Raw genomic sequence first — 25,310 nt, 5'->3', positions numbered from 1 at the left:
ATAGAAATGTTTTTTTTTTTTTTTTTTAAACACGTACTATTGACTATTGTACATTTTGAACACGACATATGGTATTCATAATGAATATGTAGCATATTCATAGCATATTCATTCAGGCTCCTTTTTCTCATGAGTGAGAGAAAATAAGATATTATTCCAGTTCCAGGTTTTGCTGGGAAAAAGTGATGATATAAGACTTTGTACAGAACAGCTTCATCTATCCTGTATGGAATATCTAATTTGCTTTTCGACTTCCTTTTACCCGCGGCTGTATCACAGCTCCATTTAAGTTTTACAGCATGTAATCTGCATGGCCTGACACTGAAACTGAGCCTGTCAGACTCAGGTGTACGCTGAACAAATAATTCCACTCCACTCACGCTTTTAGTGAAGAAAGACACTTATTGTTGTTATTATTACAAATCCTTCAATTTTGGGGAAAAACATATCTGATATTAAACTTTGCTTCTAGGGTGTATTAAAGTTAGTTTTGTGGCGACTTGATACCAAGTGATTTCATCTTGATCTGGAGGGTTTTTTTTTTAGCATGCTTCCAATCTTTGATTGTGCTTTATTGCAACTAATGAGGCAAATGAGTCCGACCCTTGTATAAGTTTGTTTTAATGTTTTTTTTTTAATGTTAACTAGGAGGCTTAAGCATTTGAACTTGAATCTTGGCAAAATTGTAAATTTTACATTTGTACACACTTTCAGATGTGGTAGCAAATGATGAAATAAACATCCACAGCTCAAAAGCTAATGCTATCTAAATCGTGAACAATACATTTTAACAGAATTAAAATGACTTCCTTTGACTTGAGCCCTGTGATTTCTCTGTGTGGACATTTCACCCTCCCTTGCCCAGCGGATCCAGAGAGAGGCAGGCTTTGAGGAAAGTCTTTTTGTGTTAAAGCCTTTGAATATCTATTCTTTATGATCTCTATTCCCTCTGCTGAAGTTCAGAGTGTGCGTGAGCGGAGGAAGGGGAAGGGTGGAATCATAACACTGATGATGAGATGACACCGAACATACTTTGGAGAGCATTTTTGATTCTTTACACATTTTCCTAAACTCAGACAAATATATCCAGAAGCTATCACTGTATTCCATAAGCTGGTTCGATGAATAATGGTTGTTATGACAGGGAGCAGTGTCAATCAGACATGATAGCTTGAAGAAGTAAAATAAACATGAAACAAGGCGAATAAAAAGTGAGTTATATAAAGCTCTCCTTGATGTTCAGCATCGTACCTCTTTACCCCTAGTGTGTCTGTTCTATAATGGCACAAAGTAGGGATAGGTTGGCGCTGTCTTTTTCATCTCTCTGCCTTTTGTTAGTATGTTGAGAGAGGCAAAGAGAGAGGGAGAGTGAGGAAGGAGGAAGAAGAGGAGGGTGCTGGGGATTGGACCCAGTCCCTGCACACCCAATTAAAGGAATCTTCTGCTCAAAGACACAGTCTGGCAACATGTGTTCTGACATTTGTCTTCCTGAGTGTTGTGATTTACGGTACCATGGAGCTAAAGGCTAAATTAGCAGCCGCCCAACATCAGAGACCCGAGCAGTAATGTCGGATTGGCGAGGATTGTCAGATAGGATCAGGCAGGCAGTGTGCTGCTGACTTGTTTTCATCATCACATGCAACAGTATAGCCTGGCAACCACGGCGCTTTGTTGACCGATGAGTCAAAATAATGTTTGCCGTAATGGAAGATCTGCAAATTCTTTTCTGTGCAGGTTTTACATTGACAGCACGTCAATCGACACCACATTAAGGAAAAAGCAACATATGCTGTATATTCACATATTTACAATATTTCCACGTTGCACGGTATAAATACCACACATTTCTGGATTCATTGTAACATTTACAAGACATATATGGCCATTATTTCTGTCAGGCACTATGTCATAATTCTGAAATTGGTAGATAAAAAAAGAATTATGTCAAGGGATTGTACAAACGCATCAGTTTCCAGTATGCTCTCCACTCCTCTGCAATGTAAGGAGAACTTGGCCACTGTCATCTACGTCCACGTACACAGATATGAGTCTATATGAAATATTCCATCTTGCATATGGGGTTGTTTTTCTATCCTCTGAACCTTAAAAACATAAAGCCTAATCGAGATCCTCCTTCCCCACTCACTGCTTTGATCTCTTCCTGTGGGACCTGTTTGTGCCACACAGGATTCTCTGATAAGCCTTAGAACCAGGCAGCAATTACACTACTAATTACACAAGTACAAAACCTTGACCTTGCACTCGATTTACCTGCCTCTGCACATCTCCTCAGAATTCCACTTCTGTAGGCACACAAACAAAAACAGACTCAGACTTTTACTCACAAATGAACCTACAGACACTACAGAGTTGCTGCGGAGTTGCGGGCAGCCGGTGTGATCGCACAAGGTGAGTGGATGCTGGAGGAGAAGGCTGCCTTGCGGTCAGCAGGGAGGCGGCGGGCCTCAGGGAAAAGCTCTTAACTTCTGTCAGGCACAAATAACCACGCCATTTTTCACCTCCTGATTTTTAACTGAGAAAATCATTCCGGTCCCCAGTCATATGAACTCTACGCACACGCCATGAGTCAATTCCAGCTCTGACAGGACAGAGTTCACTCTAACCCGCCAATCTCTATTTCTTTGCTGTGGTAGGACCTTTTTTTCCCCTCAGAACTCACTGTTTTGGAATATTGGACATAATATACCTACAGTATCTTAAATTAAAGTCTGTGTGAATGCATTATTCTCTAACTGTTGTATCTCAAGGCATGAAGGAGTGCCATCTGACAACTCTGGCTTTTTTTGATTTCATGCTTTTGTGACCAAAAGGCTACAGCATGCAGAAAAAAATGTCTCAGAAGTATCTTTACTTAAAATCCTCAGGTTGCAGATCGTACTGAAATGACTCACCTATGTGCAAAGTATAATTGTTACCAGGAATCAAAGGTTGCAAATAGTACTGAAATGATTTACCAGTGTGAAAACCACAATTGTTAACAAGAATCAATGCACATCTCAGCTGCAGCTTTTGACGTGGCCGAACACACATCTTAGGATGTGAATACGACTGTGAAATAATGAGTAAAAATGGTAGATTCAAATAGTGAATTACATTAAGTCAGACTCATAATTGTTTAGCATTCAAAGGAATTCCTCTTTGTACAGAAATGTAGACATAATGTGTTTGCAACCTGTCTGTAAGTGTGGCCACAGTGAGTTACTGTGGTCAGGCTGCTGCTAGGTGGTGCTATTGGTAGGACTGTCTTTGAGGGAGAGACTACACACAGCACTGTAGATGCATCTGTGTTTGCCCAAATCTTAAAAGAGTAAGGCCCTCTAGCAAGTACCTTCCCTGCAGGTCAATTTGTTAATTCCAATGCATTGTATGTATATACTGTACAACATACTGTATTCCACATGTTTGCTGAAATAGCAGCAATGACTTCGCAGCTACCTCCCAGGTCTGCACTCCTGAGGCGCTCATTCTTAAAGTGAGAACATATAAGAGCGGGTGCCCCCGTGCTCGAGTATGTTGCCATACATCACATCATTTAACACTTTGAACTGTCAGAAATGTGTCACTCTCTCTCTCTCTCGATACCTTCATCTGTCAGAGTGAAATCATAAATACAATCATTTCCCCAATGTTGGCTCTTTATTCTGTCAACCGTTTCAAAATGTGACTGTGCCTCTTCATTTCCGACGCATGAATAAGTGAACGGCCATTAATATGTCTCTTTCATTACACTCTGGCACTCTGCACTGCATGAGCATGCAAGAACTGTGTGTTTGCTGGGCTCGGGTTCTGATGTCCGATTTGTAAAGCAACAAAGATATGTCACCAAAAAAAAAAAAAAAAAATGTCCGCATGTAAAAAAAAAAGAAGAAAAAAGTAAAATGTGGCATTCTGAGAATTTGCATTTTGTTCCTGCTGTTTAAATAGACGACAGCATGAGGAGACAAGTGAATTTCATCAAGTCAATTTCACAGATCTGCTTTAAATTATGAGCAGAATGTTTGCATTCATCTGAATTACTTTTTAGTAAACATAGCTGATATTTTCTAAGGAAAATTTATTCTTAAACAGCAGAGCCTACATGTAATTGTATGTACTCCTGATTGCTAATTTACTTTGAAACAAATATTCACACAAAGCATCGTAAACACTGTAATTCTCTTATTTTTCTCTGTTTTTTTAAACTCACCTTGCAGTTTGACAAACCCATTCTTTCCTCTTCTCTATCGCCACTCCCAAGACAAGATTAGAGGGGAAACTCATCAGTCTCCTTGGCTGTTGTCTGATAAACTTTTTATTTGAAGGGTGTCCTGTCTGGTGTCTCTGGTGTCTTCCTCCAGTGCTCTCCTGATTTGAAATATAGCCTTACATAATGAGGGAGAAAAATAGAGCGGTGTTGCACCCCTGAGCCGGTGTCAGCTTAATCAATCATTTTTAAACACAGGCAGGCATGCTTACTCTACTCGCTTCACATCCACGACATCCTTCCCCTGCTCAACAATGTGACAGCAGCATAATTCATTTTAACTCAAAAATTAAACAGGCAGCATCAAACTTGTCCTTGCCTCCTTGTGGTTTAAGCAGAGCGCAGTGTGTTGGTCTGAGTGTGTGTTTATGCTGCTTTTGTTTGTTCATTTATAGAAAATAAAACAATTATTCTTATCTTTTGAAATGCATGCACACATGTAATGAGTGTTCAGATGCACCTGTGTGCAAAGCAAATTTTAGTTTCAAGTGTGGGTGTGTTTACGTATAAGCATGCACTTTGCAGACCAGTTCAGTCGGCTCGTGCAGTTTTGGGAGGGGTAAAATTCTTGTGCTTACGTATTTCTGAAGTTCAAGTTTCTCAGCTTCAATGCTGAACATGCAACAGGCGTGGAATGGTAGTGTGGGGTTCACGCGGTCAAATTGCAGTGGGTCAGGAGGTCAGGGAAATTTGGAGGAGCTGAAGCTGAGCAGAAGGAATGGAACTTGGCCTCTTCGCTTGGCAGTGAGAGATTCCTCCTGGCTTCCTGTCAAGAAGTCGTCCTTCAGCGCTGCACAGCTCCAAAAGTTGTATCATGCTCTTGCTGGCGAGTTATATGCAAGGAGCGCTGTATGGAAAACATGAAAACAGATTCTTTTTGACAAAGTCCCCCTCTGTGACTGGTCTGAAATTTAAATGCTGCCTGTTTTTAGCTCTTCTCTTTAAATAACCATTTAGTGTATTCTGTATTTTTGCACAGATTAGATATTCTTTATTCATCTTCATTCGCCAGTCTAACATCTCACTTTACTGTCTTCATGTTTTTGAATTATCTGCACCTGCACATGCTCAGCAAAGTTGAAATTTGTTGATTTAATTACTAGACAGCAGCATTGTGGGAAAAAAAGCACTTTCAGGACCATGTTTGACTCTATATACCCTTGTGTGAATTATGTCAAATTAAGTGTTTATCCAGCTTGAAAATCAACAAATAAATCACCAATTGCAAAAGCTGCACTTAACACTCGTGATCATTTTCACATCAACAACCAACTAAATGTAACACGGAGCAGCAGAGACCAAATCCAAGACTCTGAATTCAAATAAAGGACAAGACGAAAGGCATCACAGCTTTTTTTTAATGACAATACATCAGCAAGACTCTGCTAAAAGCACATTACCTGCATTTACGGTATGTTGTAGTCACAGCTGTTGGATGTGGATGCAGTGAAAAACAGTGGTGCAAATATATGTTGCTTTGGTCCTCTTTCTCCCATCTGTCTACACTGGAGTCAGATTCCTTGTATGTGCACACTGATTTTGATTGTGATTTGTCATTGTTATGCTATTCATGTCAGCAGTGATCCTTTAGTTGGAGAAGAAAGTAGCAGGGTGATAATGTAGAATTAAATCATGCACTTTATAACATTAGGTGCACTGCATGAACTTTGACAGAGGTAACTGAAAAAAGATGGTGTAACTTTTCTGTATTTTAAAGCAAATTAAATTTGCTTATGTTTAAAGGCATGGTTTCAATCAAACCTAACCTTCATGGGGATACACTGTTCTTATGTGAGTGATGGGACTTTTCATCAAGACAACCTAATGAATATTGATACGCAAACACGTTTTTATAGATGTGTAGTGTTAAAAGAGATAAAACCTTTTCTGAAATTGTGATTTGGGGGATTTTTTGCTCACTTCTGGATTAGCAGTTCGGCTCTGGACGAGAGGGCAGGGCCATGTCAAAGTCCACGTGCAGCGCTTTGAAGAGGCGGGGTTCCGCCTCGCGGCTTGCCCACTGATCACATGCAGAAAGCGTGGCGCTTGTAATTGCTGCGCAACAAGCGGCGCGCGGCTGCAGGTTGCAGGAGTGACGTTTGATGCCGGCGGTACACGGCGCAGTGTCTTAAAGCGCATATTCTCTCCAAACTGCTGTCAATCTTTAACTTTCATCAGGCAGCGGAGGCACACTCAGGTTAGTCCGCGAGCAAAGGCAAGCGTCCTTTCATCAGACTGCTCAGTTAAGCGGTCCGCTCCTCCCACAGGACGGTGGAGATGATGATGATGATGATGATGATGATGATGATGATGATGATGAAGATGATGATGATGATGATGATGATGATGATGAAAATAACGAAGAACGCTCTGCCTGTCCATGTTTGCATTCTCAGACATGGAAGTTGAGTTTCATGGTGTGCCGTACGCTGCAGCCAGGCACCCACTGTGACTGAATAATCCCTGTAGCTCCGCAGCTTCTCACTGTGAACTTGCAAACACAGACGCTGTTGTGTATTGTGAGCGGAATATGATGATGTGGATGACAGTGGCCATGTTTCGCTGCAGATTGCGATTAAAGCAAGAGTAACAACCACGTGAGCTGCAGTTTTCACACAAATAATATTCATGTTCTTCATTGAAACAGACTAATATAGGGTTTGGATTATGAGGTGATGCGCATGCATGTCATTATGATGCATTTTGGCCAGTTTTCAGCTTTCAAACGCAGCAGCAGCCTATAGATAATATTAGTATAATTTAGCCAACATGTAAAACATCACATCACATAGATGTAAAAAAGTACTGAGCGGGATTTGACTAATAGAATATTGACATTCCCATGTAAAACTGCGCAGGGTCGATCTGCATGGATTACTTTAAGGCCTACATCTATTCTTCGGCTATTGACAACCTCTCCCTTTTCAGTGTGCATGACTGGAGCTCTCACTAGCGCTGCTAGTGGACAATCAAACCTACACACCCACCTCCAGACACACTCGCATTTCTCATTTCTTACTTCTAGTCTAAATTAGATAGCAAGACGTAGTGTCGGAGCTCACAGATCGCACACAATTAGTTTTAAGTACTAGCGGTAGTTAAACAGTAAATCTGAAATTCAACATGGAGTCCCCTCCAGATCCAGCGAGCGACCCGGGCAACAGCGCCTCGGAGCCGGCTACCCCGGTCAGGGAAACCCCGGTAAACCTGGAGACGCTCCGGAAAGCGGACCATCCAGCCCCGGTTCGAAGGCAGACCTGTTCGAGCACCAACAGAGGTAAGCGGAGCGTGTTTCGCTTTTCACCGTGTGGGAAATAACGACCGATCGGGGATTTTTTTAATCAAACTTCAAAATGAATTAAATCGCGTCCCCGTAAATAACTGCACACAGTCTAAATTCAGCCAACCGCAGGGACGTGATTTTTGATTTGGTACCACGGCGGCGTTCGCCCGTTCGGTTGTAATTAGTGCCTCGGTGTGTGTTGCTGGTGTTCAGGCTCCACTGACAGCTCAAATCATAGGGGGGTGATACGGTCACAGATGTCACATTTACTCTGACTTCAAGATAAATCAATTACCCAGCAACTTCAAACTGACCAAGAGGGGCTTCTCGCGGTGCCAAAACAGGCCAACCTGTCCGCTCAGACGCGATATTGTCAAAGTGTCAAAAGTGAACTTTTGGAGACTGTGGGCCACTTTATCGATCAGTCCCATTCTGCCTTTGCAGGGACGTGTCCTCCACTGTTCCTGATCCGGCACACAGCGCCGTCTGGCTAGATTTTTTATTTTTTTTTCGTACCTCTCCAGCTCACAGATTTTGGGCTATTCCTGTGTGCAAAAAGACGCCCCGGCAGCTGGAATTTGTTTAACGCCAGCTCTCAGACACTGTTGCGAGCAGGAAGGCGCTTTGCACGCCTTTAGCGACTAAACCTCAACCGCGATCAGACAGTCAACACTGAGCAGGCTCAGATTATCAATTAGCCCGTCAAAAGTCTGCCTGCATTGCTGCTGAGGACTAGTTCATTTCACATGATTTCTCCACCACGTCCCGTCCATGTTGTACAGTACAGACAGTATTTAACCACACCCCCTCTCGGCTGTCTCCAGCACAGGCTAACCGGGCTCATCCAAGTTCAAAGAAATAGTGATTTCTCTGCTGATTCTTGACAAGCAGAGTTGGTGTAGACATGACAGGGAGGCAAACGGCGCGTACACGACAATTAATGCATCGCACGGTGCTTGTTGTGTGCGCACTCTTCCTGCGCGCAAGGGTATATTTAGAGTGTGATATGGTGAATGTGGAATGTAAGCTGGTTATGTAACAGGTTTAGCCATAAACACAGGCGCGCAACTGAGAGCAGAAATCATCATCGCAGATCTTTTCACTTTATACAAGAGCTCACCCACTCCCCATGACCACCACGGTTGTTTAATTACTTAAAAAAAAGAGACAATCTCTGCGCTTGAGCGGGTATTTATGCACCACTGAAGGGAAACTGTGTGACTTTGTGGGTTGGCACAGCCGGAGCACTTACGTAATAGCGGGGTAAAGACAGGTAGTTGGGAGGTTTCGTGGATTGATTTCTTTTTTTCGCAAGTCTGACTTGGAGACACTCCTAACCTGCTGACCCATATTCACCCCACCCTTTTATGCACAGGATTAAAGTGCGTCTGGGAAAGAGAAAGACAGGAAAAAAGAACGCCTTCGGTCTGTTATGTAATGCTGAATGGGTGAAAAAAAAAGAAAAAGAAAAAACACATGTTCAGTGGGGCAACCTCTGCAGCTTTAAAGGAGTTTCCTTGCGCTCGAACTTTATTTCGACCCTTGTGCGGAGAATAAGAATGATTGTTACAGAGCTGTAGCAGCAGAAGGCTTGAAGAAAAGTTTGGAGAACTTTGTACAAACTTATTAGAAGTCTTCATGTGTCTGAAATTGATTATTCAATTCCTTATGCTCCTTCTTTATTCCTTATTCTCCTATATTTAACCATGTAGTTCAATTTCTGAAGACTGTGTACACTTGCATGCAGTAAAGGCAGTCTGTTGTGGTCTGCTATCCAATCTAAAAAATGCTGGAGTGAATGGAGTGTCTTTACAAGGCGTGCCTGTATCAGTCTGCCTATATTTGCTTTCAAAGATGCTTCACAAGGCTCACAGAGCAGAGAATTTCCAAATGAAACAATGTTGGAAATATTCAGGACGTTCGCCGTGCGGGAGAGCGGAGGAAAAGTTTTCTTTCATAAGGAAATGATGGCTTAATTGCTTTATTGAATTAAGCATTGATGTAAAATTACAAGTGTTCCATTAAGAAGTAACTGCAGCTGGTTTATTGCGTTGGCTCAGTTCACTGCTGGATTACTCAAAAAATAAAACGATAATAAAACAAACAAAAAAAAAGAGGCTCACGGCAGTGTTGCAGACTTGTTAGACATTTTTTAGGATTACACTTCTACGCTCATACTCGGGCTTTTCAGGCCAGCCGCAGACACCGGCATCTGAAAGGCGGCAGACACATGCTCAAGCACAGTTTCCCTCTTTACACCAGCTGTATTAGACTTTCTGAGGATGCACATTTCTTATCCTGCATGCAGAGCATTTACTGTTTTAACCCTGAGTGCTAATACCTTTTAAGTAGAAAGGGCTTACTTCAGCAGAAGCTCTGCTGTAAGACGCGAGTGGGTCAGAGAACAGGCCTTGGAGGACTGTGGATATCATTACTGGAAAGAAGAAAGGCTGTTATTTTCACATGGCAAGATCCTTCCGTTCACATATTTTCGAAATGATCAATATTAATGGCTTGGTTGTGTCAGGTCATGGTCTCTGCCCAGGCTTGAAAGCTTATGAATGCAGGAAGTTGTTTTTGACATTGTGAAAGTTGTCATTGTGATTTCCGACAGTGGAGAATATAACAGGCGTCCTGCAGAATCGCTCCCTTCAGTGTCACATCTAGATTGAATCTCCTTCTGTACTTTCCATACTAAACACCAGTGTTCAGCCCATTGTGTCTCAGCATTTGCAGAATGTCTCATCACAAGCTTTGTTACCATTCTTTTAAGATAAAATAAAACCATGAGCCGTCTTAAATGTTGGTTTCATTGCGGCAAGAAAATCTTACCTGACAGTGCAGTTTTAGTAGCTGATCCAAACTAAAAAAGCAGAGGATAAAAATATTCAGTCTTCTCTTAATGAACACGTAACCAGACTTTCATCCAGCAGTTTTATTTTGGGGCAGCGAAACGAGAGCTCTCGGCTAGAGTGGTAGCATTTATTTAGTTGTTGTTGACACAAGACGGATGAGGTGCGGGGACGCAGAGGCTTTTTTTTTTTTTTTTTAAAAAAAGGTTTTACACAAAATCTCAGAAAGCCGGGAGTTGGTGTGGGGCTTGCACGCCACTCGAGTGGACGGCAACATTATTGAGACTGTGGCATTCTCAAATTCAATGAGCTGGGGCTCTGGAGAGCATGAGGATACAGGTGTAGGCTTATAGCTGAGCCTTCAGCTCGGACAGAGGAACTCCATGAGGTCTCTCTTTTTTCTGGCTGGCTGCATGTAACATAATATCAGGTTCAATCCGTGTGGGTGAGGCGATAATATCATGGACACTTTTATTGGTACCTGTCAGACAGTTAACATTGTTAAATGTTAATAATCAGCCCATTTGAAGTCAAAGCTCAGCATCTGATCTCTTCACATTAAGTTCTTCTCAGAACGACTGTATAAAATATCAGTTTAACTGCAAAGATAAAGAGTATTTCTTCAATGTCGCGCTCAGCTGTTGTATTAGATGGGGACATCTGCTCTTAGTTTAGACTTTGGCACCACTACGTTTCTTATAAGCTTCAGAAGTCAAAGTACATTTGAGCAGCAGCATGCTCATCTGAGGTGGATGTACCTGTAAACGTCAACATAACATCAGGATTATTAGTTAATTAAGCACTGATTGAGATTTTGTCCTGTCGGATGTGAGGCTCTCTTTCTTGCCGTCAGTTCAAAATGATGTCACAAAATGTATAAAGTAAGTCATTTTTTGGGGGCTCAAATTGTCCTACTTATTTGTAAAGTGCTGTGAATGGCTCTACTTTTTATGTAGGTCCCATGAAAGGTAAAATCCCTCGTCTCTTTTTCTTAATGTTTTGCTATTTACCGTCGTATGCCGACAATCAGTTTCCTGCAAGTTTTTTTTGCTTGATTTTGTACAAACTCAGCTCTGGGATATTTGATTTTAAAGCTTCACAACTAAGTCCTCCAGCATATGCAATCTGTAAGTTTACCTTTGTAATAAAGCTAACTAGCATTAGCTTGAGCAATACAAATCAAAAAACTTTGTTTCTGTTTCCTTAAGTGTCTTAGTTGTGATATAAATGGCTCAAATTTATTTTTAAATTCATTATATTCAAATATTTAAATGAAGTCCCTCCTGATTTTTCGTCCTGTCTGAACATCCTGCTTTGCGAGAAAATTACACTCACAAAGGCAGTTTATGGGGCCTATTAAACTAAATAGTTCTGGTGCTTTTTAAATAGCAGACATTTGAATGTTTTCAGCTCCGCGAGTGAGAGAGCGAGGCTGAAAGACGTCCCTGCCACCTTTTTGATTGGGCAGTTAACTGCTTCAGTTTAGTTTGGTGTATCAGTGCGGCATCCAGCAGCGGTCAAGGTTTTTTTGGGGGATAATTTTCATTGAAGAATTTAATAGTCTATGATATGAATGGCTTGCAAAGGCAATAACCTTTGATTACAGTATGTAGAGGGAAGGGTTTTTTTGTATTTTCTAAAGCTGCTTGAAAGGACTATAGATCTAAATTGTAGGGAACTACTTTGTCGACACGCTGCTGGTTTCTCCCCAGCCACTGAAAATTTGCACACACTGACAGGACAGTTGACCCATGAGTAGCTTCCAAAGTTCACCCTGCCAGCATCTGTGTGCATTAATATCAATTATGAACAAATGTCCATCATTTTGTATCCTGTGGCACCTAACATGATGCTGAAAACTTGGTTACCAAGGTTCGTGTTATTGAGTCCATGTGCTTTTGATCAGCACAGGAACTTGAATTAAAGTGCATTGGTTGTGCAAGTTGTTAATTAGTGCTGGCAGCTCAGGATACACAGTGCAGATGCACAAGAAGATGGATGGATGCATTTTAAAGCCACTTTTTAGATTTACAGGGTTGCATTGTAGGCAGCGCATTGCAAGCCCCTGACAGGCCCCTATATTAATTAAAAAAAGTTTAGAAATGTCAAACTTACCCTCGACCAAATCTAAAAGTTTTATTCTTGTGGGACAATTTATTTTGGAGTTTAAATCACCAGTGGCTTAACTGGGGCTGGCGAGGAAGTTTCAACTGGTGACAGACACCAGATTTGATGTGAAATCTCCAGTGGTGAATGATAGCTCAGATCTATGGCCCATTTACAGAAGTTTGTATCTTAGATAGAAGATAGAAAAGTCTGAATAGTAATGACCGGAAATACTCCAGATGCATTATTGGAGGGCGTTAAAGGCGTCTAAATTTAATGTGGTACACTGTGACCTAAGTACTGGTGCCGCTTGGCTCCGTGCTGCTCTGTGCCTCTCTGGTTTGAAATGGGCCCTTTAGAAGAGGCCTGGAGGGAAAGAGGTGGTGAGAGGGGTCTAAAGGATCACTCAGAGGAATTCTGATGTCACATCCAGGGCCAAGCTTTTCGCATCTCCACCAGTGTGGAGAGCAAAGCTCCCGAGCAGGTAGGTAAGCTCCCAGTGCTGAAAATCCCAGCACTCAGGCAGGAACTTTGACCAGCAGTATCTCTGAAACCATCACTCCTTTGCTTTTGAACAGAATCACTTTGGACATATACATTCACGCTGCTTCATGTCACGTGTGTCAAGTCATGTCAAGTGTCTGCACACTCAGAGAAAATATACTTTTTACCACAGAGGCTTTACGGCGTCATGCAGGCTGCAGAGCACTGACATGTGTTGAACACTTGAGAGAAATCAGGATGATCTCCCGGCAGCGGAGGTGCTCTCAAACACCGTGTGCGTGTGCGGGCTTTAAAATGGGAAGATGTAGCGTTGTAAAATCTAAAGTATGTTATTCAAACTGCACACCTCAAGAGCCTCTTAACTGTTATTTATGTTGCCCTCCGTAGGCTAAATGGCTCTCGCGGCAGCTGTTGAGACAGACTCTGTTGAGTGGTGGACTGCGACATCAGACTCAGATGAAACTGGAAATATGTGTTGCATATTGTAGGTGAAGAACAGTAGCAAGGCAGAAGAATACATGTGCTTCCTCCTTTGGTAATGTAACTTAACAATGTGTGCACTTATGTATTCTCAGGATGTATTAAATATAACTAGAATAGTCGAGACAAGAGAAGGTCTCAGTTTGGGGAGTGTGGGTTTTAACTTTTTTTTTAAGTCTCTGCATCATTATTTCACCAAAGTGAAGTTATTGTTTTTCATTTGCACAAATCCGTCTTCAAATTTTATTATTATAAATACTATAAATAATATAGTTGCAGGAGCAGAACATTTTTTCCGAGCGCCAATACTTTGATTTTCCTTTGGTTCCATCGCATGTTAATAACGCCGAGGAAGGCGAAGCACGCAGATCACATCCTCCGCCGCAATTTTCGTTACCTCGCTACTGCCGGAGTATTACTCCACAAAAGTTTATTTGTCACCTGAAATAAACAAAAAACTTTTGGAGACAAGGGAGATAAAACAACTTGAAAATCAGTGTCATTTCTGTTGGCTTGATTATTTATATTGGAATAACAAGCGCGACTTAATCTCATAAATAAAAAAGGGAGAGATACAGATCCGTCCCCTCCAGGTACAGCCGCCACTTAATCGAATTAGCTCCACTCTCAGGCTTGACGGGCTCTTCAAACACCCCTGGTGACTTCTGAGTGCCGATTACAATCAGCTACTATTTTCAGCCTTTGATTAAAATCTGGTGAGGTTGGACAGATTTTTTTTTTTTTTTTTTTGAGCGCAGAACCAACTAATTATTAACATCGCAGCCCATCTCTCTCTTTTTTTGCCAGTTACAGAGGGCCAGTGGGCTGGAGTAGTTAAACAATACCCATAAGTATTAATCATGTTGAATCACTCTGTGTGAAACTATTAGCTCCTTCTTAGTGAAACATCTCGCACTCGTCTGTGTGTTGTCCAAACACAGACATTTCTAGCGACCTTTGTGCCGTTCTAAACAAATCTGAGTGGAGAATTCTGGCTTGAATATTTGTGGAATCAAAGACGCCATTTGTATTCGTTTCACAGTGTAACATTTTGTCTGATTGTGATGAATCTTAACACTATAATCTTTGTTAGATAATCTAGTTGTTAATACAGATTTCCTCATCTGGCAGACGACAATAATGAACACAACTCTTTGCTCATAAGATAATAGAAGATGATCACAATTGTTCAGGCCTCACACAGTATGTCATAGAATCATTGTAATGCGCCTGTCAAAGACAATTCTGCTCTTTTGTTACTTTCGAAAGGCAGCTTTTGAATATGAATAAGTCGCTAATGAATATTTGGTTCTTGCGTGTCTGTGGATTGATTGCTTTAGGAGGCGTACGAAGACAGAGTGTGGCACGATGGAGCTCAATCAATGCAGCAATGCTGCTGCTGTGCTGCTTTCTGACAGTGATTGAAAGACAAAGTCTCTCTTCTGCATGTATGATACACGAATCTTGCTCTCACTCTCTGACAAATATCATCTGATCAATCAATATTTGCAGCTTTATTTTACTAATGCAGTACTTAAGAGGCAATAATTAACGCCATGCTGGGTTGTTAAAAGCCTATTTTTATGTGACAGACAGAAATAGACATACAGAAATAGGAAGATGAAGGCCTTTGGTTGATGTTGATAGTGGCATGTCATGCAGACGTTCCTTATACACTGTGCTATGAACTTATGAAGAACTCACCACACAACGATTCCTGTTGCTTTCAAGTTAGGATCATGTCAAAACCTGAGTTATTTTTCACTTTAAAAGTCCCCCTCTACTGAAAAATATGTTTTTCCTTCTTGTCCCTATAGTTGAATGTCTGCGCTTCACTGTGCAGAATGATCTATGTGCAGAGTTTGACACTAGAAAACTGTTTTCACATTCATCTGCTGAAAGTGGAAAGTTTCTCTGCGCTCACTGAAAATCGGGTTTTAAAGAGGCGGGTCCACCAGTGTGATTTGTGACATCACACGTAGTTTGGAAGCCAATTATGGTCCAGCATTCACCTTCCACAAGTGTGACGTGGAAACTTGAAGCCTCCAGTGCACAAACAAGGAAAACGGACTCTTCAGTGAAGTACGAGGAATCTCTTGTGAATTCGTTAAACTTTTTAAATGAAACATATTTGCAGTGTTTTTGGCATATTTTAGTGAAGAGGAATATGTGATTTTAACAAGATTTAGATCAGAAGCATGTTTAGTCAAAATACAGTACATGTATTTTGGCATTATGAATGACTTTGGGAAAGTAGCAGGTAAATAATACCAATAACATAAAAGTCTTTAAAAATTCTGAAATGTGTCCATTTTGAACAACTGTTGGCACAAAGCTCCCATCATCTTCCTCTCTCGATAAACTATTCAGCCTTTGTCGAAGTTTTCCGTTTGTGTGAGTAATTGAAATATAGTATGAAACAGTTTAACTGAGGGAATATTCATTCAATGTCATCTTGTGTTAAACAAGTGTGGCTTGTGATGCTCATTAATTTCTGCTTGCTCCACTTGCAGTGTTTGGGCACTCTTTGCTGGCTCAGTGCCACAGCGTCTTCTGAAAGAGCCACTTCATCTCTGTCAGGGGCAGGTGGAAATTTGCTGCACACTTCTAATTGGACAAAGTGCCTTTCAAACTCTCAGCCATCATACACAGATCAGATTATCATACAGACCAGGTGTCAACAGAGGTTTTTCACCTCCCTCTTCCCCTCCTGCTCTCTTCAGCATCTTTCGGTCGACTTTCAGATTTTCCCTGTGCTGTGTCACTTTTTAACTCCCAGCCGCCTCGTGGCCCAAGGCAAAGCAATCCTTGTTTTACAGATTAATTACAAGAAAGTGCACTTGTTTAACTGTGGCTTTTATTGTATACTGTAGAGCAACATTTGGACAAAAGACGCCTTCAAATCAGGAGAGATCAAACTGATTTTCAAGTCATTTAACAGATGGTGCTACATTTGCCTGCCTAAGATCCCCAGACAGGTCCTTCTTAAGTTTAAAGTAATAGCTTGGTCAACTTTAGTTTCAAGTACAGACGCATTTGCAAAAGCCAGAAGGAGAATCTGAAGCTGCAGGGTACCTCACAGGGGGCTTTAAGGTCTGCAGGGTAGCTGGGGGCCACACCTCACGGTGCTTGTAAAAGTAATGGGTGAAATCTTCAGATGAATTCTTCACATAACAGGTACGTAACCAGCGAAAGAGCAGAGCTCGAGTGAGGTTATTTGTCTGAATCAGTTAAAAGCATGTTGAATTTTGAATGAGCCAGGGATGTGAAACAGACTAGTGATGGATGTAAGAATAAAGTTGGGGTAGATTAATTATAGAAAAACTTCCCTAGACTGTTTACAGTGAAAAAATGGCCTTTGCCAAAATGTTCCAGGCCAGTACTGTATATAAAAGTTCATTTAAGAGACATGCTTCACGCTGCGTGAGTCACTGGCCTTCAAAGGCACGGTTCATCTGTGTATTGTCAGTGCAGCGATGGGAGGAAACATTTTGTTTTCTGTTGATATGAAGAGTGTGTGCCTGTAAATGGATAATAAGATGGGGCATAAAATTGAACCTTGAAGAGCAGCGCAGGTAATGTGTGTTGAAAGATGGGACATAAGTATCTTAGTGGTTCAGGACGAGCTGAACAGATTACATTAGGTGTTGTTTTTTTTTTCCCTGTGTTTTATTTCTAGTGTTTTAGTCGGTCAGTTCCACTGCGTTCAGCGTCAGAGCCGGCGGTGAGGTCTGTAAAAGGATGAACATTGTACAAATCAGATTTTTTATTTGATTTACAGCAACTTTGCACCTGGACTGTTGCTGCTCCGCCTCTATTTAGCAACGGAGCGGCGGTGTGAAAGCAAAACTTGAGGACATAGTTGAAGAATTTAGTGGTAGAGCAGCAGTAGCTCAAGTTATCGCAGCATCCCTTGATAGCGGAAAGGCTAAACCAGTTGCATATAGTGATAAATGCATTATCAGTCCTCCTTTCACACATCAGGCAAACATGGCAAAATTTTGGCATACTCGATTGCTTATCTTGTCTGCACGTCGTCAGCGCAGATGTATTACCCTGTGCTGATTTGATTCTGGGCAAAGGAAAGTGGACAGGAGAGATTGATGGTGGTGTCCCCAGTCAGACAGATAACACCTGATTCTGCCTGCAGGGGGTTGGTCTAGCACACTCCTCCCCTGCACCTCAGATGCGTCGAAGGCTGTGCTGAGGAGGTGAACCGTTCCTTCACTCAATGCAAATTCGGGGCCACATTCGGAGGTGATCCCAGGACGATTGAGCCAATGTGGCCCCGAGCACTATGCACCACATGATCCATGCATCAGCCACACCTGGGAGAAACCCACACAGGCGTGGGGGTCATTTGTTTAACACAGGTGCATCGTGTATCTCGAACGCACTCAAACACACGCACGACTACGCACGCTCAAATAGACACACGTGCCTGGATGCACACGCACACAGACACACACAGAGCGGAAGTGTTAATGAAATGCTGTCTGCACACGTGCTTTTGTATCGGAAAAACGTCTGCAGCACTGCACCTTCTGTTATGACCTGTTGTTTCTGTCACTTGTTCAGTGTTGGAAGTCTTGGTAATATGTCACGAGGGGATACACTGTAATAAAACAGCACTTTAAAAATTAGAGCCTGAGAAACAGTGCATGAATGTGATGCGGCGTGTAAGCGATGCAGATTATTGATTAATTACTAATGCACTGCATCGGTATTTGATATCAGCAGATATTCATATTTTGAATAAGTTTTCTTTCCAGTGACATAGAAATGGACAAGAAATAAATCCACAACAATTAGATAATTGATGAATTCAGTTATTTGTCAAGCAAAATGTCCTGCACAGTCTGTGATTTCATCTTTTCAAAGCTAAGCAGTTGCACTTTTTTATCTTTGAAAATTGTATACATTTGGGGTTTTTGGACTGTTGTGCAGACAAAACAAGCAATTCGAAGACGTCACCTTCAGCTCTGGGAAAATCCTTTTTCTTTCCTCAGTCATTTTCTGACAATTATGGACAAAACAATCAATCAGTTAACAGAGAAAATAATAGAAAGATCAACTGACAGTGAAAATAATCACAGCATCTCCAGTGTAATTTGAAGCGCAGAATAAAAAAATACTCTTCATGTTGGTATCGTGCTGGATTGTTCCCAGCTCTGACTGCACCATATGGATACTGAGGGCATTTTAGAAAATACTCTGCTCTTTGCGCTTTAAAAGCTCTTTTGATGCTATTACATCATTTGTTATGATTTACCAACCATCAGTAACATCTGAGTGTCTTATGATCCCCACGAATCAAAGTGTGCTGCTGCATCCTCAAACACACATACAGTGCAGCAAAACAAATTTTCTTTTTTTTTTATTGAATAACAAGGTGTGCAGCACAGGTTCTCAGTGTGTGAAGCAGATGGTGAAAGGCTAGTGTATAATAGATCTCAATATTAACTGTAGCACATGCTGGGAGTGTTGGTGGATGGCACACAGCAGAGTAAAAGAGAAGCGATGACCTTCTGTCCCATCATTTACCCCCTCGTGCCCCCCATACTGCTCTCAAATTACTTTGTTTTAGCCAATTAAAGCAGCCGGCTGAGCATCAAGCAGGCTGCCATTTTTCGCTCACCTGGACCCATGTGACATTATCGCTCTGTCATCGGGAGAGATGGCCGTAAGTGGGAATCTCCGGCGTGGCACCGTGCCACCTTAGACCCCACTGTGCTCACTGAGATTAATGCAATGATTGTCCCTCCAACTTGCAAGATCCTCAGTCAGCTCTCTCACCTTTTCCCGGTGATAGCGCCGCACGCTGCGTGAACCAATGAGCAAATGATTGCGCGGTTACAGCACAGTCCAAAGCACACTACAGACATACATCTCATGATATTTCCTGCATTGCTTCTCGTACAAAAAAAAAAAAAAGGATCAGTTTCTAAATGTGCAAGGAATCTATTGTCCTTAAGTTGCCTTGTCGCTGATCAAGATACCATATGCTGAGAAATGGTCCTCTGTCCAAATCCTTTAATGGCTCAATAATAGAAAGAAAGGCGGCAGACACAACAATACCATGGCATGGGATGAGTGGAGGACCGGAGTGTGTGGTGTTTAACAGCCATACGAGCACAGATTATGTGCTTGAAGGGGCTGAATTGAGTGCCAGCGATGACAGTTGGGCTGGGAATTGAGTGTGCCTGGGACGTGCGGCTTGACTCCGCTCGGAAACACCACTGGGTCCAGGGCTCATCTCTGCAGTCCTCCGCCTCCCTCCTCCCGTATAGAGGCATTGTGGCCTGCCGTTTGCTCCGCTTCACCAGGGGAATGGACGGGCCCCTGCTCCCGCTTGATGAGCACTCACTAATGGCTGCTTCTTTGAAAGCTGACGGGCCCGTTTGAGGAGTGTCTTTTACTTCCCTCCAGCTTGCCTTGGCCGGGCATTCATCAGGCTGCCTGGCTTTGCTGTCCTGCCCACATGATGGTGCGCCAAGGGGCTGAAACGTCTGTCATTTGTTTTACTTTCAAATAAAAGTTGACGATTTACCAATAAAAAGTAAAAATAGTCTTTTGATGATGTCTGGAGGCATATGGAGAAAGTGTTGCAAGAGCGACATTTCCAGCACTTTGTCAGAAATAACAAAAGGCAAAAGAGATTTGTCTTTTCCCTTTTTTAAAAAAAATCTGCTCTGATACAGGATAGTGTGGCCATAGCTTTGTGTAAAGTGAACAAGCGAGTATGGAAAGTGTGATTAAAATATGGCTGAAGACGAGGCTGCATTACATTATTGTTGACAAGCTTCTTTAACATCTGATCCTGTACCAGTTCATGTAATGTCTTGCCAAAAGCTGCTATGATGACTCAAAAAGGAGACAGAAAGAATTAAATCTCCCTCGTTCATTGTTTATTTAAAAAAAAAAAAAAGGTCTTTTCATTGTTCGGCTGCACAGAAGGACTCCAGCAATGGTCTCGAGAAGATGTAAAAATAAGTAGCTGTGTTTGAATTTGGGCTCCATCACAGGCTGTTAGTCCTCTATAGTTCAGACAACAGAATCTACAGCGAGAGGAGAAGAACCAATGGCAGCCTGACAAACGACACCTACAACCTAGATGATAGCTGGATGTGATCTCTTAACGCTTCACTTGCATGTACAGTTGATGGATCAGTAAAGCTGCCAGTTGTCTTTGTTGCCTACCTCACTGGTACCCTTCACCCCTGTCCCCCACTGGGAGCCGCTGGTCCTGTTGCCCTCCTCTGCACTACCTACCTCCACCTTCTGGAGACTCCATTAGGAAGTTGGAGTCGTCCTTGGAAGTCTCCTCTCTGCATAACTTCTCCTGCCTTCACTCTTTCTAACCCTCTCCCACTCTGTTTCATGTGCACTCTTTTCACCCCCACTTGAAACTAGGGTGAAGGTCAGGAATGGCGAATTTGATATAAGAGCTGATGTGCTTCCGTAGAGCACCTTGTCAACTCAAAACAATAGGTTTGCAGGAGCTGTTATGCCGAATAAAGAATGTTCGCATATTCCCAGAGAAATGTCCTCTGCCAGACATTCCCAGAAGAGATGAGAACATTTGTCGGCATATGTTTTTACCAGTACTGGCCCAGTAGAAGATGGAGGTTGAAGCAGAATGAATTCATTTTAACGTGAGCAAATAAATTATTTCACCTGGGAGATTGAAAGTCATCTAATTTGCATGTTGCAACCTTTATCCGTGCCGTGTTTGATTCAGTCATTAAATGCTCAAATGTTCTGCACCGGTCCTGGTCTTTTTCAGCTTTGTGTCGATGTAAATTTAAGGTCCTGTTCCAAATCCGACATATAATGTTGCGGCTTTATTAGGCTGCACATAATGTGTGTGGAGAAGTAACAGATGTTAGCAGTTGCATAATGGCGAGAGGAAAAAAGCAGCCGGCTGTGGTGTTGTTACAGCGGTGTGATCAAATAGTTTAATTTGATCTGACCTCTTTGTCTCAGTGGTATCTCTGAGCTGCCTCTTGGTCGGAGCTTGCAAAACAGAGTGCCATCAAACACGTCAGGATGAGTGGAGACAAGAGCCAGTCAGGTCCAAATAGGCAGCTCTGAGAAGAAAGTGTATTTTTATGCTAATAAAGAACTGCAACTAATGACAGGAAATCAGGTTTTCAAGGCAACGGCAATTTATATCATTTCTAAATATGATATCGAGGTATCTTGTGAAGTAAAAAAGAGGACTGTGATTAGGAAAAAGTGCGAGTTGAAAATGGATTGATGGATGTTAATATGACTGCTTTATTCATTTCCATTGCCACAGATCTCTCACCAACCAGTTGTCACAGGCAGTTTCATCTCAAATTAAATTCATTTGGATGTGACATTTTAATTGGAACACTATTCCCATTAATTGAACAAATTAGGGAAAGTCTGCTGGGGGAAAGGTAATCTCATGGAGAGATGATTTGGAATTCACAATTTAGAATTAAAAATCAGCTGCTCGCTTGGCTTTGTTTGTGCGGCAGCCAGTTTTGCGGGCAGCGTGCGCAGGCGACGCCAGCGCCCGAGGTCTCTGCGGCACTCAGGGCTCACGTTGTCTTCATTAAAAGCTATTAAGGAATAGGTCAATTTAGTGTGCTTGGCTGGTCGGAGCCATGCATTCCCTTCTATAAAATGTCTTTGTCTTTGTCTGCCCAGGCTCTGTGGGCTTGGGCAGTCACTCGAGCAGCAAATGTGATCCGTCACTATTTTACGCGTGTTTACTTGTCTGACTGAACGTCTCAGTGAGTCATGGCAGTATAGTTTTAAATGTTGTCATTTTGCTTTTACTGCTGTGCAAATGCGGGGTGCGTACACATGTGTTTGGGTTTTCATGCCTCCGTGCTCTGCCTCAGCTCGCATGCCGCCTGGCTGCTGATGAGTTGCTGTCTGATTAGCAGTGAAAAGTGCTGTTCACCCCGCAGCTTGAACTACTGTGAGCAATTAATTACGCTAATAAAAATCACCTTAAAATTTGGGTGGTTGATTTCATAAAACATATGTGGAAACAGAAGCGTTCCCCAAACCAAACACGGGGATTTTTGTGATGTTTCAGGCGGAATGGATGCCGTTTCTTTGTGGCTAAATAGAATTTTTTTCCACCCCTCTTGTTCATAAAAGCATTAGGATTCACTGTTGCGTCTAGAAAGTTCAGGCGGCGTGTGTGTTTACAGTCTCTCCACATTAGCTTCTGTTTAGAGTACAGCATGTGATATCGCAGTGCTTTGGGATTGCCTTCCAAAGAGACAATTGACACTCACTACAAAATGTGCTGCAATTTTTTCATTTCGGGGTGGCCACCTGTCAGTTTAGGTAGACTGGCAATTTGGCCAGAAAGAGAAAATGTGGTGCCAGGAGGAGCCAGGTGTAGATAAATGTTGCACATATGTCATCAGATTATAAAGGCGATTGTCTATTCATCGTGTATATGCAGGACAAAATGCTTAATTCTAGCAAATGATTATTACATTATTCTCTGATTGTATGTTCAATGTTCTGCAGCGTCACTCGAGATACGAGCATTATGTGCTGCGTGTACAGATAAAACGAGAAATCTCTGTTGCCCTGTCGCAAATATTTGCTTTGCAACTTTGCAAAAGGAGCCTTTTGAAATTTCAGCTCATTGTGTCCCACCCTGTTCAGATCATGTGATTTCTCAGCTACCACACTGTTGTGTGTCAACAGACACCGCGAGCACCTGTGACTGTGGAACTGGATGCTGAGTACGAACCTTGCAAATGAGTCATGGCACAGTTTTGAAACACTATCACCTTGTGATGTGCTTTCAGAACGAAATCATGCTTGATTTTATAATTCTGCATCAACGCTCGGTTGACAGTGTCGAGCAAACCTTGGGAAGTGTTCTTCGATTGAAACGCTGCTTTAGCCTCTGATGTGAATGAGGGAAGAAATAAAGAAAAATAATATGTTGGAATGTGAGAAGGCTCTGTAGTGTTCATGCATGCAGATCCCTGTCTGGAGCTCTCTATAGTAAAAGATAAAAAAGCAGAGGATAGGGTATACGGAAGAAAGAGAGAGAGAGCCAGACAAAGGGGGCTCCTAGATGCTGGGGCCAGGGGGAAAAAGTTCCCCATGCTTGTCAGAGTTTGAGCAAGTTCAGAATTGATGGAGCCCACAGGCAGCGCTGCTAATTTTAGTTGAAATCACCTAAGTGGTTTGGCTAATTTATCCAGGCTCCTCGGCCTCAGCCCGTGGTTTCTGGCTCCCCCCTGCCTCCCCCTCCCTTGCAGATATACCCACAAAGCGTGAAGGTACCAGGAGGTGACAGTGGGAACAGAAGGGTATTTTGTGCCCAGCTGATTTGCGGAGCACTGGGTGTTTTCAACCTGTGTCATACATTTGGATATTGTTTGACCCTTAACGACGGCCCAGGTTCAACCATCTATCCCATAAAGTGATTCATATCACTCAGTGTTTAATGGAAAAAGTGAAATTACATTTTAATTTTAAACCATGTGGAGAAAGACAGATGCGGTCGCTGATATACCTGGTATCTCCTAATGACGTTTTATATTTCGCATTTCCAACATTTCTTGATAGTTTAATGCAGATATGAAGATTTAAATATAAGGAGATGACAATCATTTTAAATCTTTTGAAGAGGATGTTTCCAGCCAAGTCTGATTTTGTGTAACGATGGTCTGCCAGCTGGATGTGCTGAACATGTTGAAGCTTAACAAGCATTAATTGCTGGATTTTGACTGTTTAACAACAAATCAGACGGTCCCTACCTTTGTGTGGGATTCAAAATGAAACAAAATTGTCACGACGGCACGAGGTCAGCAGAGATAAAATGGATATTTTCCTTCTCTGTAATTAAAATGCTGCTATGTTCTCTGTGCAGGCTTGTTGGGTAGAATTCAAACAGCAAGTTGTGGCTGCCTCTGGGATCCTGGATGTGACTGTTAAGGTTATTTTCTGTGATTTGCGATGTTCGCATGATGAAACCAGAGCAGGTTGTCTAAACAAGTGGAATATCAGGGTGACTGAAGTACATCAGAACCGTCAGACGTTGGGAGCTGCTTGAGTGCGAGAGAGGCAGCATGGTTATGCATGGCAAGATGTCGCTTATGCTTATCTGTTGCTTGACTCCAGAGCTTGCAGTTAGTGCCACTTGCTCAGTGGATCCTATTCATGTTCACTTAAAAAGATCAATGAAATAGCTCACTGTCCATTATTAAGTGGCGGCTCGTAATTGGGAATTTAATGATGTTAAATTACTGCATGTGTGTTTTGTGTTTAATAAGTTAAGTGATAACAAAGGGTAAGTTGTCAGGGAGTTCGTTTGACGAGAAGCTTTCGGATTACAAATTCATGTTATCGCACCTGATGTGACTTTCAGTGACTTTTCACAGTTTTAACATTAAAGTTTCTGTTGCTCATGCAGTAGGTCTGTTGGAGTTACTAAACTTATCATTTGGAATGTGAAAAAGATTACAGGAGAAAGCTTCTAAGATGCTTCCAACCAGATTGTGTTAGCAGCATGAAAGAAACAGTGGATTGCACACCAGGCCTGTGCAGTCATCCATTCACGAATCAATCATTTTGAAAGAAAAGTGCAGCCAAAACTGGGAAGGCTAAGGGATGTGGCAGCTTCGGTGTAGCATTACCTTTGATGAAAAACACTGAAATTAATCTAATAAAAAACTCTCAGAGACATTATGAAAAGCCCTCCTGTTTTCTCAATATTTAATTTGCAGACAAATTAAATATTAATTGATTTCTGGTCTTTGTAAGGAACAGGTTAACCCCAGGTTCATATTCATCACACCGCAGCAAA

General features: G+C 42.1%; 1 protein-coding gene across 1 annotated transcript in view; it reads left to right on the top strand.

The window, feature by feature from the left end:
* The first annotated feature begins 7,212 nt into the window (after positions 1 to 7,212).
* The window catches only part of roraa (RAR-related orphan receptor A, paralog a), a 178,402-nt gene continuing 160,304 nt past the window's right edge, over positions 7,213 to 25,310 (top strand). The window contains exon 1 of the mRNA XM_070972701.1: positions 7,213 to 7,541. Within this exon, the coding sequence (XP_070828802.1) occupies positions 7,388 to 7,541 (154 nt within the window). The 5' untranslated portion in view covers positions 7,213 to 7,387. The remainder of the gene's footprint in view (positions 7,542 to 25,310) is intronic.

Source organism: Chaetodon trifascialis, chromosome 10, assembly GCF_039877785.1.
Source record: "Chaetodon trifascialis isolate fChaTrf1 chromosome 10, fChaTrf1.hap1, whole genome shotgun sequence".
In the NCBI taxonomy this organism is placed as follows: Eukaryota; Metazoa; Chordata; class Actinopteri; order Chaetodontiformes; family Chaetodontidae; genus Chaetodon; species Chaetodon trifascialis.
This window is presented reverse-complemented; position numbering and strand designations above follow the sequence as displayed.